The sequence below is a fragment of the Aplysia californica genome, unplaced genomic scaffold, assembly GCF_000002075.1.
Source record: "Aplysia californica isolate F4 #8 unplaced genomic scaffold, AplCal3.0 scaffold00156, whole genome shotgun sequence".
Lineage (NCBI taxonomy): Eukaryota > Metazoa > Mollusca > Gastropoda > Aplysiida > Aplysiidae > Aplysia > Aplysia californica.
This window is the reverse complement of record NW_004797426.1, coordinates 1,254,692-1,274,836: the sequence shown is the minus strand read 5'-3', so window position 1 is coordinate 1,274,836 and position 20,145 is coordinate 1,254,692. Positions and strand designations below refer to the sequence as shown.

At 37.8% G+C, this 20,145-nt stretch overlaps 2 protein-coding genes across 2 annotated transcripts in view; both read right to left on the bottom strand.

Moving 5' to 3' along the window:
- Nucleotides 1–7,124: 7,124 nt before the first annotated feature.
- On the bottom strand, nucleotides 7,125–13,870 carry LOC101846071 (transmembrane protein 222). The gene is made up of 6 exons (XM_005097528.3): nucleotides 13,664–13,870; nucleotides 12,550–12,634; nucleotides 9,645–9,676; nucleotides 8,958–9,051; nucleotides 8,421–8,551; nucleotides 7,125–8,100 (listed from the first exon to the last, which is right to left on the bottom strand). The coding sequence occupies exons 1-6, from the start codon at nucleotides 13,813–13,815 to the stop codon at nucleotides 8,019–8,021; spliced, it is 576 nt and encodes a 191-aa protein (XP_005097585.1). The 5' UTR covers nucleotides 13,816–13,870; the 3' UTR covers nucleotides 7,125–8,018.
- Nucleotides 13,871–16,498: 2,628 nt separating this feature from the next.
- The window catches only part of LOC101845848 (nucleolar pre-ribosomal-associated protein 1), a 34,835-nt gene continuing 31,188 nt past the window's right edge, over nucleotides 16,499–20,145 (bottom strand). Inside the window, exons 32-33 of the mRNA XM_005097527.3 lie at nucleotides 19,216–19,617; nucleotides 16,499–17,700 (exon numbers count right to left, since the gene is read on the bottom strand). Coding sequence (XP_005097584.1) covers nucleotides 17,157–17,700; nucleotides 19,216–19,617 — 946 coding nt within the window. The 3' untranslated portion in view covers nucleotides 16,499–17,156. The remainder of the gene's footprint in view (nucleotides 17,701–19,215; nucleotides 19,618–20,145) is intronic.

The following is a 20,145-nucleotide window of genomic DNA, read 5'->3' as shown; positions in this document are numbered from 1 at the left end:
GCATTATTTGGCGTATACACACTATTTTTTTAGTTCATCACTAGAATTTTTTAGCTTCACAACAGTATTTTCTAGCTCATCACAAATATTTTTTAATTTATTCCAATTATTTTGTAGCTCCTTTCTGATATTTTTTAGTTCTTTCCAAACATATTTTAGCTCTTCCCCAATATTTTTTTTTACGTATTCAATATTTTCTAGCGCATGCAAAATATACCTTTTAAAAAATCTCTTCAACAATATTTTCTAGCTCAACCACAGTATTTTCTAGTTCATCCCCAGTATTTTTTGCTCAACTATAACATTTTCTAGCTCATCCCCAATATTTTCTAGCTCAATGACAGTATTTTCTCGCTCATCACTAATATTTTTCACTTTATCCCAAATATTTTCCAGATCATCCACAATATTTTCTAGTTCATTTCCAACTATTTTTTAGTTCATCCCTAGTGTTTTTGTTTTCATCATATCACCAATATTTTTTTTTGGATCCATAATAATTTTTTTTTTCATATCCTAAACATTATTTGCTGTTTTTTCTAGCTGATCCCCAATATTTCCTGGCATATCCCAAATATTCCCAAATATTTTTTAGCTGATCTCCAGAATTTTCTAGCTCACCCCCAGTATTTATAGCTCATCCCGAGTATTTTTCTAGCTAAATCCTAATATTTTTCTAGCTCAACACTCAATATTTTCTAGCTCATCCCAAATATTGTCTACTATATCCCCACTATTTTTTTTAGCTCATCCCCAGTATTTTTTAACTGATCCCCAGTATTTTGTAGTTCATCCCGAGTATTTTCTTGCTCAAACCTAATTTTTTTTAGCTCATCCCCGGTATTTTCTAACTCAACCCTAATATTTTCTAGCTCATCCCCATTATTTTTTTTGCTCAACTTTAACATTTTCTAGCTCATCACCATTATTTTCTAGCTCAATCGCAGTATTTTCTATCTCATCACTAATATTTCTCGCTTTATCCCAAATATTTTTTAGATCTTCCACAATATTTTCTAGTTCATTTTCAACGATTTTTTTATAGCTAATCCCTAGTATTTTTTAATCACACCCCCAATACTTTTTAACTCATCCCCACTAGTTAAAAAAAAAATCTCATTTATCTTATTTTTCTAGCTCAAATATGCCCTAATATTTTCTAGATGATCCCTAGTATTTTTTAAGTACTTCCCAAATATTTCGTAGCTCATCCCAAATATTTTCTAGCTCATCCCCAGTACTTTCTAGCTCAACACTCAATATTTTCTAGATCATCTCCTCTATTTTCTTGCTCATCCCCACTATGTTTTAGTTCATCCTCAGTAATTTCTAGCTCATCTCCAGGATATTACAGCTAAATTTTAACATTTTTTCAGCTTATCGCCAGTATTTTATAGATCATCCCAAATATTGACTACTTTATCCTCACTATTTTTTAGCTCTTCCCCAGTATTTTTTTTTAGCTCATCCTCAGTATTTCGTAGTTCATCCCGAGTATTTTCTTGCTCCAACCTAATATTTTCTAGCTCATCCCCAGTGTTTTTTTTAGCTCATCCCCAGTATTTTGTAGTTCATCCCGAATATTTTCTAGTTTATATCCAACTTTTTTAAAAAGTTCATCTCTAGTTTATTTAATCACATCCCCATTACTTTTTAGCTCATCCCCAATAGTTTTTTATTTTTTAAATCTCATAACAATATTTGTTTGTTTTTTTCTCATTAAGAGTATTTTTCTAGCTCAATCCTAATATTTTCTAGTTCATCCCTAGTATTTTTTAGAACTTCCCAAATATTTCGTAGCTCATCCCAAATATTTTGTAGCTTATCCTCAGTATTTTTATAACACTTCCTCAGTACTTTAAAGTTCAACACTCAATATTTTCTAGATCATCCCCACTGTTTTCTAGATCATCCCCAGTATTTTCTAGCTCATCCCCAGCATTATTTGGCGTATGCACATTATTTTCTACTTCATCCCTTGAACTTTGTAACTCCACAACAGTATTTTCTCGCTCATCACAAATATTTTTTCAATTTATTCCAATTATTTTCTAGCTCATTTGTAATTTTTTAGTTCATTCCAAACACATTTTAGCTCATCCCCAATATTTTTTATTACATCATCAATATTTTTATTTTTAGCTCATGCAAAATATATTTTAAAAAAAAATCTCTTCAACAATATTTTCTAGCTCAACAATAATATTCTCTAGCTCATCCCCACTATTTTCTAGCTCAATGACAGTATTTTCTCGCTCATCCCTAATATTTTATAAGTTATTCAAAATATTTTCTAGATCATCCGAAATATTTTCTAGTTCATTTCCAATTTTTGTTAAAGCTCATCTCTAGTATTTTTTAATCATATCCCCAATATTTTTTATCACATCCCCAATAGTTGGGTTTTAAAAAAATCTCATAAACAATATTTGTAGCTTTTTCTAGCCGATCTCCAATATCTCCTGGCTTACCCCAAATATTCCCTGATATTTTTTAGCTCATCTCCAACATTTTCTAGCTCAACCCAAATATTTTCTAGCTCACCCCCCAGTATTTTATAGCTCATCCGGAGTATTTTTCTAGCTGAATCTTAATATTTTCTAGTTCATCCTTAGTATTTTTTAGTACGTCCCAAATATTTTGTAGCTCATCCCAAATATTTTGTAGCTCGTCCCCAGTATTTTATAGCACATCCCAGTATTTTTTAGCTCAACACTCAATATTTTCTAGATCATCTCCAGTATTTTCTAGCTCATCCCCACTATTTTTTCGCTCATCCTCAGTATTTTGTAGCTCATCCCCAGTATATTATAGCTAAATTTTAACATTTTTCAGCTTATCGCCAGTATTTTCTAGCTCATCACAAATATTGTCTACTTTATCCCATTTTTTAGCTCATCCCCAGTATTTTTTAGCTCATCTTCAGTATTTTGTAGTTCATCCCGAGTATTTTCTTGCTAAAACTTAATATTTTCTAGCTCATCCCCATTGTTTTCTTGCTCAATTTTGACCTTTTCTAGCTCATCCCCACTATTTTCTAGCTCAATCACAGTATTTTTAATCTCATCACTAATATTTTTCGCTTTATCCCAAATATTTTCTAGATCATCCCAAATATTTTCTAGTTCATTTCCAACTTTTTTATTAGCTCATCCCTAGCATTTTTTAATCATATCCCCTATACTTTTTAGCTCTTCCCCAAGTTTTTTTTTTTTTAGTCTCATAAACAATTTTTTTTTTTCTAGCCGATCCCCAATACTTCCTGGCTTACCCAAAATATTCCCTAATATTTTTTAGCTCATCTGCAACATTTTCTAACTCAATACCAATATTTTCTAGCTCACCCCCCAGTATGTTATGTAGTTCATTAAAAGAGTATTTTTCTAGCTCAATCCTAATATTTTCTAGTTCATCCCTAGTATTTTTTAGTACTTCCCAAATATTTTCTAGCTCATCCACAGTAAGATAGTTTTTTTTTTTCCTTGGACAATAACAATCTAATACTAATAATTATTGGCTGCTGTTTTGAAAATCATAGTTGTTTTTTTCCTGGGACCATAACAATCTCATACAAATAAGGCATTCAGTCTCAGAAATCGCTGTCAAAGATGCAATGTTTAATTTTAGAAAGCGTTTTACGGTACTTGCAACACAATAAAGACATAAAAGTGCCGAAGATTAGGGGTGTTACAAGAGAGTAACAAACATAAAATAGGAGGGGAGATAAGGACGATAGCTGTTAGAATGGATAAGAAAGAAGGAGCAAATCACACCAGAGCACCCGTCAACCACCCAGTAAGGCACTTCACTGTGTCACGGAGAAAACGGGGACTTTTTTCCAGTTTGGGAAATTACTACAATGAGTATAGGAGCTTCTTGAAACACTTTGCCATCTCAAGGCTCATACAGTAAAAACCCTTGCCATCAAAAGCAAAGACATTTGGGGGAAAATCCAAAGAAGCTGGGTGGTAAACATCGCCGATCTGCGAGATGTGACGGCAAAGTGTTTACAAACACTCCAGTGTACAGTAGGCAGCCATAGGTCAGTTTAGTAGAGTTTTTACGGCGCTCGCAACTGCATAAGGTCATCTGAGTGACCCATAAGTCAGGGGCTTGGGAGCAGTGTCTGGGGGGTAATGGTTAGTCTGTTGGCTGCTAGCCACTGTATATATAAACAGAAGATGTGTTTGATTCACAAGTGGGGGGAATTTCTCATCCAGCATCTGCGTCTTAGTTAGTTTTAGTAGAGGTTTACGGCGCTCGCACCAGCATGCGGTCATACGAGTGCCAGAAGATCAGAGGTGACAAGAGAGTAACAAACAGAAAAAAGAAGAAGGGGAGATAAGGACAATAGATATTTCATAGGAAAGAAGAAGCAAACCACACCAGACCACCCGCCAACCACCCACCATCTGCGTCTGTTTGTTGTGATGTTGTACCCCACTCTGCCTCTGTTGGCCCTGACAGACAGAATCAACTCAGCCCGCCTCCTATTTGATCCACTTTGTGTAGCTAGGGGTGTAAAACATTTACCATTACAATTCATTACTTCAGAACTCGTTATGTACAAAGGAACATGGACAAAGGAATGTGGAATCAAAAATGAAGTTTAAAAATAAAAATGAATTTGGTTTATTAAGATGATTTATTGAAAAGAAACAAAATAACAACAATCTTGAACATGCACACATGAGGTAATAATATAAAAACGTTCATCACTGAATGAAGTATACGACACATACAAACATACAAACGGCACATTTGAAGACCACAACTGCTTCAGAATGGATTAATCAATATCGTTTAATAGAAAAAAAAAGATACAAAGGTTTTTTAAAATCAAGTTATATCAGAAGGTTGTTGATGAAAAGTCTCTCTCAGTCCACAAAAATCAGCATCATTATGTATACAAGTATAGAAAAATCTGAGGAGACAAGGTTTCTTTCTGTTGATACAACATTTACGGTACCGGTAACAGCTGCACTTAGAGGAACCACCTACACATAACAATATGTGTACACAATCTGGTTTGAAAACATAAAACATGTATGGCCTTTTGGAAATGTTTTAGTTTGTTGTAGTAGGAGTTTTGCAGCACTCACAACGCGGATAGGGCATATAAGTGCTGAAGATTGAAGTGTTACAAGGGAGTAATAAACACAAAAAAGGAGAAGGAGATAATAGGACGATAGATGTTTGATAGGAAGGAAGAAGCAAACCACACCAGAGCACCCACCAACCACCCACTGTTTCGGAAAGTTACAGATGACTAAACAAGACAAATAAATGTCTAAACCCAGGACAAAGCAGGGTTTCACTGACTGTAAGAAAATATTGAACACACAGTTATACATCATAAACGTGCTTCCCAGAGATACAAAATGCTTACTTTCTTCAACAAGGAATCCAGTCCTATGAAAGTCTCCCCAAATACCACAGAACTCTTGAAAATCACAACAGGCATTTAAAAAATAAATATATTGTATATTATATACACCTGTATGATTTTTAAAAGTCCAGTTTTGAGACAATATACACCATTAAAAAAGCAACCAATTTACAGGGTTTCCAGTAATCAGGGAGAAAAAATTCCTTTTTTCTTTTTCTGGCTTTTAAAAAATTATTTTGCAACCATTTTCCTGGTGATTTTTTTTCTTTTTAAAGAAGACAGGAAGGAAAAAGAAATGAAGAGAAATGCACAGGCTTTAAGACTAAATTACCCTAACCAATCAGCAATATTATCACATAAAGGACTCGACTGTGAAGAATATTTTTGGTACTAGGTTATTTTCTGTCGCCCAGTTTTAATTTCCCAGCTTTCTCATTTGATTTCAGTTTGAATTTACAGTCAATCATGCATGGTGGGGAAATGGCAGCACCTCAGGAAAGAAAGCCCAGGTTGACAGGAAAAAAACATGGACCTGCCAAAAATGTGAGGCACCGTGGTGAAATCAGGCCCTCGTCAAAGTAAAGTTACCCGAGAAATCTGCATTTTTCGGCCAGTTTGGAAATTTTTTCCGAATTTTTGTTTTGTTGGTTCATCACCTTGTATGTCAATTCAAAAACACTTTTATGTGTGGATTTTATGGAAAAACGTTGATTAAAGGCACAAAAAATTTAAATTTGCAGTTTCCAAGGACTCTTTAGCTATGGAAGTCACCAAACTTTGGCGGCCATTTTCTCGATAAAAATGTTACCTCTTAAACCAGGCGACCCCACCTCCTTCAATCGCAAATATCTCGACTTCTATTTAAGATAAATGGATTTTTAAAATATCAAAAGCGAGACAAATGAACAAACTTTAAGACGACACCAATTTATATTCCACATGCCCCAAAATAGACGAGCGCCTGATTCCACTAGTGTCCTGACACAAATGCCTTTAGACCATCTACTTTCGACCATCTGCTCATCAACAGACACAAACACACATGAGCAGGGGTCTCAAAGAAATCAAGGAAAAATTGTACACAAAAAACGTCAGCTGAAGGTTACCAGAAGATGGTGGCAATCACAGAATTGTTGTACCAGTCAAATACATAGCACAAAAAACTTTATGTAAAGAAGAATAACAGATATACTTTTTAAACGTTGGGGTTTTGACATTTACAGTAAAAACAAAACGGTTTTAAAAAAATGTATAAGTGATCAATCTGAACAGCATGAAATCTATCATTCGACAGAATAAGCTTCAAATTAATTTCACCCATAGAATTTCCAATCATGATTCTTTGTCTAATATAATATTGAGAAATTCTTCTGCAATAATCAAGGCTATAAGGTTTTAGAGAATTTCCAAGAACATGAGATGAAACATAACTTGAACAGTTCGCTCGACAAGCAGGCATTGGTTAATGCACTGTAGGAAAGACTATTCGACAGCTTTGTGTATTACTCAGACACACGCCATTTTGAAAAGTGACTTACGACTGAGTCATACACCGAGCAGTCAAAATGAAGCTGTGGTTAAAGTGATCGGTGGAGCAGTCAAAATGAGGCAGTGGTTAAAGTGATCGGTTGAGCAGTCAAAATGAGGCAGTGGTTAAAGTGACTGGTGCGAGAAGACAGTCAGATGGTTTTGGAGTTTTTCTCAGTCTTTACCTGCACTGCTGTTCTAACCCCCCGGTTTTCTCCTACTCACCCTTCACACCACAGAGCAACATCATCACACAGTACAACTGATGGTCACTCACTATTTCCATGCAGTTGGTTTAGTTTGAGAACAAGTTTTGTTTTACAGCACTTGCAAATAAATAGGTCATATACGAGTCAGTGTCGAAGTTACGTGTTGCTGAAGAGTAGAATACAACCAAAAAAATGTAACAAAGAAATAAGGATGACAGGATGCTTGATGGGGGGAAAGAAGGAGCAAACCACACCAGAGCACCCGCCAACAATCCACTTTCTGTACTGTGAGGGCAAGAGATGATCTCAGTTTTCCAATATTGCTCCTGTTTCTGAATGAATTATCAAGGTGACCAACATTTATGTAGAAATGTCCTTCACGCCAAAGACCACATCAGAGAGTCAGTAGGAATCACACCCGTCCCAGGTGGAAACTGACCAGTGAGGCAGCCCGACCTTCACAGACCATCGGTTAGACATGTTGACAGACTGAGCTACTTCTCGCAATACACCAAAAGAGATATCTGCTGAAAATCGGCACACGCGTCAAATCTGTAATAGCCAACTGATGCTATTTCCTTCAAGTTTAACTTGTCTTTTTATATTTTCATACTAAAAAAATTGTAAAAACTCAACACTTATAAATTTGTCGCATTTGTATGTCTATAGGGCTAAAAAATCAGAGAAGTAACTCATTCTGTCAGTACGTCTCACAATTAGTAGTAACGAGAGAGCTGAACGCAACACTGAAATTCCCGCAGCCTTCACCTGCATACACCAACATGGGTCCACATTGAGCTGCGGCCAGCTCATTCCTCGTTCCTCATTCCTCGCTACGACAGCTCCCGGTGCGTTCCACGGCTATGGCCGGACCCTGTGCGGTGGACACGACGTCAAAACGCCACCAGCACGACTGTTATAATGACGCCGACCATAAGGAGGAAAGGTAACCACGTCTTGAGAAAGCCACAAACACTGTGGAGAAAAAGAAGCAAATGTCACGGGTCACGACACGGTGGAATCAGGCGCTCGTCAACTTTTGGGCATATTATGGAGTTATTGGTACCACCTTAAAGGTTGTTCATTTGCCTCGCTTTCGATTAAAAAAATGTTCATTTATCTTGAATAGAAGTCGAGATATTTGCGATTGAAGGAGGTGGGGTCTCCTGGTTTCTGGCCCCTATAAACACTATTAGCTTATTTAACCCTATCTGTACGTCGTGTTTTACTCTCGTATCCATACGATGTGGGGAACTCCGTGCCCCCACTTTCCAAAGAGGAAATCTCCCCCTCACCTGATGTATCGGGAATGTACCATCATGAGGAAGCACAGGTTGACCATGTTCCAGCGGGAGCTGCCCTTGTAGTTCATCAGGTTCAAGGCCATGGCCACGTGGGAGTGGCAGTTGTCGCAGCACAGGTTATGCTGACACACAGCAGAGAAGGGAATAAAACAGTTTAGTTTTAGTAAGAGGTTTACGGAACTTGCAACACAATAAGGTCATATAAGAGCCGAAGATTAGAGGTGATACAAGAGAGTAACAAACATAAAAAAGAAGAGATAAGGACGATACATGTTAGATAGGAAAGAAGAAGCAAACCACACCAGAGCACCCACCAACCACCCACATTTACATCTTGGAGCTTGATACAGTGATTTTTCGCAATATAATGTCATATATATACAAATATATTTATGTATAAAAAAACATATATCTGGAATTTATTACACATGAGCAATCTGAGTCAGCCCGATGAATGATGCACGGAACAGAAGGGATAGAGAACTTTTAACCCTACAGAGTATATTTTGTAAACGACATAAAGCTCACCATTCTGTGATTATATTCCTCCGACGCTTTCGCAACTGACCTATCCCAGGAATCTTTGCCGTTGATCGCCTTAGAGACATCCAGTTGCCAGTACCTGCGATAAGAGACCATCACATCATAAATAATAATAGATAGCATTTGTAAAGCGCAACCCCCCCCCCCCCCCCCGGGTCAACAGCAAGCTTTATGCGCTTCACAATCTATACTATTACCTCAACAGACCTGAGAGCACTCTGAAACAACCTCCACTTCCTGGGAAGCATACAGTGCAAGCAGCCATTTAAAGGCGCTGAAACACTAACATACTGACAAGATCTTTCAAACATTGAAGATACGAACTGTGACCAACTACACCTGCACACACATTGTCAGTACATACATCCTGGACAGTAATGCTACTGAAAAATTGGGTCCAACTTCAGTTCAGTCTCATTACATGAAAAAAACCAAGCTGTTATAAATTAATAAAAGCAAAAATGAATAAATCATCACAAACAGAATAGATAGAGCCTTTGACTTCTTGTCAAAATAGATTAAATTCAAATTACAATATTATAAGCAAGGCATAATCTTAACACCCATCTGTTGCACCTTTCAATATCTCCACCATTTATTTCCCCAGGACTTTTCTCACCCAGACAGATCCATAAACCAAACAAACGTCCCTGAACAATCAGATCAACTTACTTCACGGGCTGCCCAAACGCCATGTCATCTTCCTGAAAGAGTAATAATATATATTTATATATATAAATAAATAAATAAATATATATATTTATATATATATATAAATATATAAATAAATAAATAAATAAATATTTATATATATAAATAAATAAATATATATATATATATTTATATAAATAAATAAATATATATATATATTTATATATATAAATAAATAAATAAATAAATATATATTTATATATATAAATTAAAAAAAAAAAAATATATATGTATATGTGTATATATATATATATATATATATATATATATATATATATATATATATATTTTACACTTCAGCGCTTATGCAAAACTTCATATTTTATAACTTATCCAGTATATTTGACAAATTAGGCTATTTATTACTAAAAATGTAAACAGTATACAAAGCATTTGAATATACAATGTACGCACTGAACGGTGGAAATGGTCCGTGAAGTTGAACAAAAAACAACCCAAACGAACAGACGCAACTAGTGGGTAAGTGATATTATGAATAGAACTTGTTTGAGCAAGACAATGTGATCAAATGTAAGTCAGTCCTAGAGGTCGGAAAGTTCTACAGAAAGAGTATCCAAATTGAAAAATGTAGATACAAAGTTGCTCTTAAGAAAACATAAAATTGATGAAAATAGCCCGCATAGAAATGGAAAAGTGCATTGAATTCTTCATTAACAAATCCTCAAGGAATCAATGTAGCCTTAAGCAAAAACCACCCAAAAAAAAGTTTAAAAGAAATTTAGGCAGCCTAAAAATTGTTAGATACACATTGAGAACACAGTTTCAGTTTCAATTGATTATAGTGGTCTGACAGATTTTGGTCACACTGTGTTGTCCACGGCGCCAACGGCAAACCAAAATACATGTAGTTTCCTAGAGTCTAGTAAGTGAAGTGTAACCAAAGATTCTCTACTGCAGTAGTCTCCGCCTAAGATCCCAGTGCTCGGAAGTAAGGAAAATATGGGATCTTAGCCAACGAAGCCAAGGAAGAATCTACAGTGACCCATGAACTGACGTGACCCCTGGGTGGATTTATGACATATGGCAAGCAAAGAGTGGTCAACCTTGATGACCAATCACAGTGGCATGAGGCATGCCATAAATAATAATATAATATATACACACTCATAATTAGCCTATCGTGAGTCTTGAGATCGTTATCTACGTTTATCCAGTTGCCCCTCCCCTTTACCTGTCCAACAATTTTAGCTTTCCATCTCTGATTGAGCCCCCCCCCACCCCCCCCAATCTCCTTTGTCGTTACGCACCATTACGATGTGACCACACTAATTAAAATTCAGGTTGTCTCGCAAATTCGGGAAAAACTGCTTTCAATGGTCAGGGAAGAGTTCACAGTTTGATGTGATCCCGCCTGGAGCGAACTTGTAGGCCCTACCCACCCAGGGAGTGATGTAAGTTTAGGTGGTGAGGTCAGATGCGAGTGCGATGTTTGGGGAAAAGAAACGCATCGGTCAGTTCACACTGTACCGTTTCAGGAGTTTTACAACGTTTGTGATCACATTCACGATAGTGGCTGATCTTTGAGGCGACGGGCCGTTCTTTGATCTCAACTTTTAACTCTTGGCAGTTGATCGGGTTTTTGTTCCGTAAATTATGATCAGAAATGCCTGCACTTACCCTTTCATTAAGCTACCAAAGTACTCAAAATGTACTTTAAAAGTACTCAAAAGTACTTTTATAAAAAGTATCGGAGTACAGTATAAGTACTGGTTTCAAAAATGTACCGGAGTACAGTAAAAGTACCGAAAATTGTAACATAAGTACAAGTACCAGAGTACTTGTACTCCGTTACTACCAGCTCTGTATATATGTACTTACACACACACATATATATATATATATATATATATATATATATATATATACTTACATATATATATATATATATATATATATATATATATATATATAATATAATATAAGAAAAGCACTGTTCAGTAACCAGATTTTAAAAAAACCAAAAAACTTTTTGTGCATCTCTACTTGACATCTTTGTAGATTCTCGATGTGTGTTTACAAAATACCAAAAAAATAACTTTTGACAAATATTGACCAAAATGTGAGGCTGACCCCTCAAAATATTGCAAAATGAACAGACAAGAACAGGAAACGTGTGTGGATGTAGAATGTGACTAGAAAGGATTATGAGCAGTGAAATAGAGAAGAAGTAATTTGTCAGAATGTCACTCAGCATGGCGATGCGTAGGTAAGGTTAACTTTTAAAGGGGGTTTTCTGGTTCATCACTTCAAGTGGTGAGCCGGAGAGAAAGAGTGTGTACAACAACATGTATTCTTACCCCAGCAGACCCCAGAACACTTACAAACATTTTTGGTTTCCCAGGAAGCATTTTTCTTTAGAACCTTTATCCTCCCAAATATGGTAGGATATGTTAAAAAATGTTTACCTGTCAGATGATAAACCATAAATGGTCGCTTTTAAGCACAAGGGGGCTATCCCGAAAAATGGAGTGTTGAAAAAATCGAAGGTTAAGTTTTTGGATCCTTATTCAGTTTCTTTAAAAAAGACAAGGAGAGTTTTCTCTATAATCAAACAAATATACACACACCAATGAAACCAATCTTCTCCTATAGGCAGGGCAATGCCCACTTTTGGGGTAGGTCAAGATTTCTGGAAACCCGTGAAATGTGGGTTAGCCCACTTGACTTGAATTAAAAGCGACCATATATATGCACCAAACTTGAAACACACTTGGTTTCCTTCAAAGTGAATACTGAAACAACTATCAAATTATTTAGTTTATCTAGTATGACTGTCTCCCCTTTACAAGCACTGATACGAAGCATTCTCATTCAACGAGGAAGGAATGTTTCACAGCCAACTTACCGAAACAAAATATGGGCCTGCAAAATCCCTGATCACTCCTGATGTGGTGCAAATACCCATATGTCCAATAAATGGAAACAGCCATCTGCAGTATAGGAACAGAACAGCTATTATAATACAGTATTCTCATGAATGAAATAGTGCTTCCCTGCTTTCAAGCAAGAAGCACCATTAATCATAAATGTATACAGTTTTCCCTTGCCAGATCATGTGTTTCAAATTTCATTGTATAGACTTGCATTGCTGTTATTTCTACACGAAAGTTAGATAGAGATAGAATACAAATTATTTTTTTTAAAAACACTGTAGAGAGAAGATTGTATAAGAGCACGGGAGGGGGAGCTCTTGGGATCTAGAGGTATAGTGTTCGCCTCTCATTCAAAAGGTCCAGGGATCAAATTCCGAGACTGGTGACAAAATTGTCGTCTAAAAAATCTTCTACTTTTCACCTCCTTTCCTGTTCTCTTGTCCTGTTCTGTCATCTGCTTTCATCTCCACTATTTTCCCTCACCCGCGGCCTCCTCTCGCCTTTTATCCTGACTCTTTCTGCAACCTTTCTACTGCCACTCGTATCACTACGCCCAGGCCAAGATCTAGAATCTAGATCTAGATCTTGTGTTGTGAATTATTGCAATCATGAAGTGCGTCTGGGAAATTGACAGTCGTCCAACAGTCGACATTGTTGTTTTAGACTTTGGAAGTGGAAGTACAACTTGACCAACCGTTCATTGACAACATTAGCCTATTGCCAAGTTGGAAAGTGAACCATTTATTTCGTGCCATTTACTGTTACAAAAGAAGCGTTTACAGGAAAATAGGCAAACAATCATTGTTATTGGGCTTAGGCTTGGGGGGTGAGAACAACCGAAAAAGCGCCTTCCAATTTTGCCTGTTTCATGTGTTACTTACATGCCATAACGATGACAAATCTATGATAATCAATAAAGATTAAATGTTAAAAGTGTTATTAAATTGTTATTTTTATTGTTACTGAACTGTCTACAACATCACTCGGTGGTAGGCTACTCACTACTCACTGTCAGTGTCAACTAAAGTGTCACAAGATTTTTAATTGATTTTCAACACCATACTACCATACGACTTCCGTACTCACGTCAAACATGGGATGGGAGTCCAAACAATACAGTGAGGAAATCTCTTGCTCTTAGGGTCCACTCCACGGCCCTCAAAAAGGTTCATGTTGCTACCCATTGCGACATGCGACAGATCACTGGGACGTTTTTCGTTGCCTGCACCGTTCTCCATGGTCAACGTAAACAAACGGGAATCTTGCAGTCGGCCATGTCCGTACTCTGCCAGATTTTTCACACCATTTATTTATCCTCAAGCATACTTATGGCTTTCTTGAGTTATATAAGCAATTAAAAAGTAAACATTTTAACAATATACTGCCTGGTGTTGAAAAAATACAAAATTAAAACATATTTTAGTGTAATCCTTTTACAGACAAAAAGTTTCCCCTGGAACATATCAACAAATACTCGCAGGCCAAGACGATTTGGCAATATAAGGCATAGGAAGAGACGTAATCCATTCAAATAAAACCTGACATTTGTGATAGCAGATTTATGTCCCTTGTTAGCGAAACTCCTCCCAATTTTTGTAGTTTGTTACCCCGTTTCATGGTCATTGTTATGTTTGTTTCTTTCCTTCTCCAACGTTTTCTTTATCCACCAACTGCCAGGGAATAATAGATTTCCATCCATAAAGGATTTCATCAAAAACTGAAAAACCTCATAGTGAACTACTTAAACTGAAATATGTGGGATCGACGGACCTTCTTGTTTAGCCGTGCTTTCGGTAGAGAGAAATTGCTCGAATAGTGAAGAAAAAGATAAGGGATTCTATTTTCTTTCCGTTAACCTCTGTTTTCAGATTAACAACGTACAATTTAAGCAGACTTACTATATCATGAGCCTTGTGATGGCAAAGTGTTAAAGAGTGAGTTTTTTTTTTTCATTTCCAAAAAAGTTTGATTTGGTTTGTTCCAAATCATAGGAATTCTCTTCATATAATATTTCATTTCAACAGCTGACTATTTACATTCTAATTCTATTATGTAGTGTTGTGCACATCGTTTTCCATTTTGTGAAATCAACCTTTCCACACAAAACGTAGATCCAAATGTTTAGTCTTTTTTTAGTCTACCATGCAGTGGGACAAGTGTATCATAATTGCTCAAATCAGATTTATGAGATGCAATAAACAGAAGTGTTTTCAATAAAGCAGCACCGTAATAAGCTGTAGTGCAGTTCTAGAGGTAAAGTGTCGAATATACCATGTCGGGTTATCATTTACTAGGTTGAAGAGAGGCCAGTTGTTTGTGAAAGATAGCAGCCAGGAAACCAGCATGGGTCGTTGGATTGTTTAGGGGGTAGTCCCTGTCTAGCCGTAGCCGAGGCACACACGTGTGCAAAAGAAAAAAATATGTGCAGATGAGATTTTTAAAAGTTAAATTAAATAAAAAGGTTTTTAGTTATAGTAAGAGTTTTACGGCACTTGCAACACAATATAAGGTCAAATAAGTGCAGAAGATTAGAGGTGTTACAAGAGAGTAACAAACACAAAAAAGGAGGAGAGATAAAGATGATAATTGTTTGATAGGAAAGAAGAAGCAAACCACACCAGAGCACCCGCCAACCACCCACAAATTAAAAGGAATAACATATGTCAGCCAGGGCAGGAGAGGGATACAACATCCCGGAAGAAAGACGGGGGAAATACTCAATAAAACTGCTTCTCACATCAGAATCAAACTCAGTTCTCCTTTCTCCTTTGTGTGACAGCAAAGCCCTCAACAACTACACCACAAAATCCTGTCTTTGAGGAGTTGTCGAGATGGAGTTAAATGTCGCTTTAGAAATGAAAGGTGTAGGGGGGGGGGGGGGGGGGGCACGCACTATTTTTTCATGTGTACGTGAACAAGGTGAACAAGAGAAAGATGATTCACATTAGCTAAAAGCAATCTAGAATCTAATGTTACAGACATTCTAGAATCTAATGTTACAGACAATTCTGGATAAATTTAAGATTTATATAGGTAAGCCCAAGTCATGCAAGTCTTGCAAAATAGTACGTTTCTATGTACAATAGGACCTGCTCTGATTAGTCTTATGGCCGCCCGTCCAAGACGATGAGCCTGAACAAACTGCCACTTCCTAGTTCTTCCCTTGAGCTATTTCTTTCTACTCATGACACTTTTCCAGACATCCCCCTGCCTATGACAATAATAAAAATAATAATAATAATAATAATAAAAATAATAATAATAATAATTATTATAATAATAATAATAATAATAATAATAAAAAGCATTTTTATAGCGCATGTCCCCACTCGAAAGCAAGCTCTATGTGCTTTACACTATATTATTACCCCAGCAGACCATAGAACACTCAGAAACATTCTCAGCTCCTGGGAAGCATACAGTGCAAGCAGCTGGTTAAGTGCTCAAACAGTAACAAACTGACAAGACCTTTCATTGTTAACAGCTGGGTACCCATTCCCACCTGGGTGAAGTGAGGAAAATTTGTGTAAAGTGCCTTTCCCAAGGACACAACGTCGGGCCCACGGCTCGAACCCCCGAACCCGCAACCTCACGATTATGAGTACGGTAGCCTAACCACTGTGCCAATGACAACCACTTATCTCCTCAACAAAGGGTAGACTTTTTGATCAGTTTCAATTGTAATTGTATTATTGCAGGCCTTTTCTAAAATAGAAAAATATTGCAGCAACATGTTTCTTTTGGACGAAAACACCCCAAAACAAAATTTTCTTAATGACATGGTCTAAAGTCAAACAATTTTTATGAAAAAACCCACTGAAAATTGTAAAGAGAGTCGGAGGTTTCAAGAAAGTATACAGGACATCCACAATACTTTTTTCCATGAATTTGCCGAGGCAAAAATAACTCTCAGTTGCAAAGTTTACATTTTTATCATCTTTATTTTATTCAAACAATCACAATCCATTCAAAGCATGCTGACAACAAATTAGGACCGCAACTTTCTCTCACAACTAAAATCACAACATGACATCATACATCACGTATCTATGTTATATAACATATATCACGTAATATATATACTGGTACATCATGTGTCTATGTTATATAACATACATCACGTTATATATATATACATAACGTATCTATGTTATATAACATACATCATGTTATATATATATACCGGTACATCATGAGTCTATGTTATACACCATTTCTCCCAAACAAGCCAGTCGCTACTATCCAGTGATTCAAAAACGTCTTATTCACAAAACTTGAAATAAGAAATCCATTTACACAGTACCACATATGTATGTATATTTCATTAGCAGACAAAGTCACAGGCCAAATTAACAAATGTAGTTTCACACACAGAGTCGAAGCTGCTCTAACGGCCATCTGTCTCAGACAATCACATTAGAACAAACGGTCACTTCTCACTTCCCCTTTTATGTTTTCCCTACATCGTAACGACAATGTCCGAGACACCCACCCGTCCAAGACAACCACTTTTTCTCCTTGACAACCCGTGAACGTCTTGGACAATTCCAAAATTACATGTAATTTCCTTCCTCCACGCTTATTTCCTTTGTTCAGACTTCCCCCTAATTTGAACACCGCTGAACCCTCTAGTGACATTTAAGACTCTGACCAACAGATCTTTCATAGCGGACACAGCGTACACGTCGCTACCGTCGGGATTTGGAAGTCCTTCAACATCTTCATCTAGAACAGTCTTATCAGTATCAGTCACAACAGTCTCGTCTGAGTCTCTCACACTTGTATCTAACGCTGCTGCTGAAGTCAGAGATTTCTTGGATCCAGCGGCACTTTCACGAATTCCTTTCCCCGACGTCTGAAAATCAGAAAGGAAGCGTTTCTCACGGAGGGTTTCCTCTAATTCCTTGGTAAGCTGCACATCTCCGACAGACTTGCAGACGGCATGAGCCAACAGGAAGGAGTCCCTCTCACTCAAGGTGAAGATACAGCTCCGCAGCAGGCGGGGATTTTCTGACGCTGTCTTTGAGGTGATATTCTTGTCCTTCATCAAATACGACTGCTCTACAGAGACGAGAGACTCCATCACCTGCAGAATCTTGAACACGCCACAAGCTGGTAGATGTCTGTGGATGAGAGGCAGACGTGTGAGTGGAAGAGATCTTTTTTTTTGTTGTTTTTTTTTGTTTTGGTAAGAGTTTTATGGCGCTCGCAACTGCAGAAGGTTATATGAGCGCATGGGACACATTAAACATTTTCAGTTGGTAGGAAATTTTGACTTTAGCCCGGGTGGCGGCCGAAGCCTACTCTTATAAATTTTGTTGCACACGGGACCTCCAAGTTTTTTTGCCCTTATCCGAGAAGGTTAGGTGTAGATTTTTCCCACCAGAAGATCAGGGGTGTGACTGAAAGACAGCAGTAAGAAGGAGCCAAGAAGCCCAGAGGAGGGGGCAAAGGAGGTGTGAGGGAGTGGGGGCAGAAAGTGGAGACGAAAGCAGACGACAGAACATTGCTAGAGAGCAGTAACGGAGGTGAAAGGAGGTCATTTTAGAGAAGAAAATTTTTCAGTCGCTACTTGAATTTGAACCTGGGACCTTTGAATGAGAGGCAAACACCTTAACCTCTAGGCCACGAGAGCCCCCCAGTAAGAGATTTGGAAAAAAATAAGAATGAGTTCATTACGCAAGCGTGGTGTCGACTACTCCCCGTCTTATGTACCTGACGGCACAGGAAGAGAGAGAGTGAGAGTAAGTATGAGTTCATTGTACAGTCCATCATCTATTCGGACAAATTCATCATCATTCGGACATGTCCAACATTCACGTAAACAGATATGCCCTCAACATGAAGGTGCAACAGATTAAAGTAAACAAACAAAACCACACACATTTCAACGTCAAACTTAACTTTTGTTAGACCATCTTCAAGCTCCATGGAAGGGTAGATCTAAAGCTACCAATTTGGCACAATTGGAGGATTTGATCAAACTGTACCAAAATAGCAGATTTTGCCTTCCATGAAGGAAAATCCTGGCCAGCCCCCAACTATATCAAATGGATCAAATGCGTCAAATGGGCAATATGCACTGGAAATAAGCTAAGAAAAACCATCTCTGTTTTTTTTAGTAGAGTTTTTAACGGCGCTTGTAACTGCATAAGGTCAAATGAGCGCCAAGGGGTGGATGACAACAGAGAAGTCCTTACAGGGAATCAGACTCACCATGGAAATAGCAGGTCACAAGAGAGTGACAAACATACAAAAGAAGTAGAGGACAAATGACGATAGTAAGGATTAGGAAAGAAAAAGCAGCAGTTTCCTGTTGCAGATCAGGCACAGTTATGAGTGTGACATGATGAATCAGCCCATTTACAATTCTACTGTGCTTGAACGAGAAATGTCCCCCCTTTGGGAATGGCCTAAAGACACTACAGTCAGTGGCACCGCCCCGGGGGGTGAAAGACACTTCAATCAGTGACACTGCCCCGGGGGTCAAACCATCTCTGACACAGGATTTACGACGGGACCTGGACACACAAACACACACGTCAAATTGTCACAGGACACAACGAATACCTTTCCAAATAACTTATATCTGTGTCTAGACTGCCGCTAAATTCCAACCAACCAAACAAAACTCTGACCTTAAGTAAGGCAGACAACTCTTGACGATCAAGCCCATCTCCAGCAGAGTTGCCCGCGGGACGGATGGCCTCCCTTTGTGTGCTGTCTCGTCTCGGGAAACAGGCTCAGCTTCCAGGCCGCTGTCTCCCGTCTCCTCCTCCATGGGCTCCTCATCCTCACTCGCCTCATCCTCACTCTCTTCGCCCTCACCCTCCTCCCTCTCCCCCTCCGACGTGCCACGCTCGGTCTTCCTCTTCAAAGGTTTCCCAGCCACGGTCGACGTGTGTCTGGGTTGAGCCTTGGCTTGTGACAATGTCCCAGAACTCGCGGGGGTCCCTGAGCTGACCTGACCCGAGGCCAACGTGAACCACAGGGTGTGGACGACATCACACACTCCAACTGTCTGCTCTGGACTGAGGCGCCTGGGGGAAACAGAAAAATAAAATTTGAAAGGAGAAAAACAAGTGGCGACTCAGTTTTAGTAAGAGTTTTATGGCACTTGCAACACAATAAGGTCATATAAGTGCCGAAGATTAGAGGTGTTACAAGAGAGTAACAAACACAAAAAAGAAAGGTGAGAGATCAGGACGATAGATGGTTTTCCGTAAAATCCGCACAGAAACGTGTTTTTAAATGGACATAAAAAATGTTGAGCCTTTTAAAAAAAATGTGATAAAAATTTCCCAACAGGTGGAAAAATGTCAATTTCTTCGATTTCATTATTTTAAATATTTTGATGAGCAGCCGATATCAGCAAGGTGCCACCCATTTCAATAACATTAACTAACACACATCAGAACATCTAGCAGGTGTATAGCTCTTTAGAGTATGTATCTATATATAACTTGCTCTTTAGAGTATGTATCTATATATAACTTGCTCTTTCGAGTATATATCTATATAGAACTCCAAAGATCTTGTAAATAAATTCCTGCATGTGGTTAAATAAT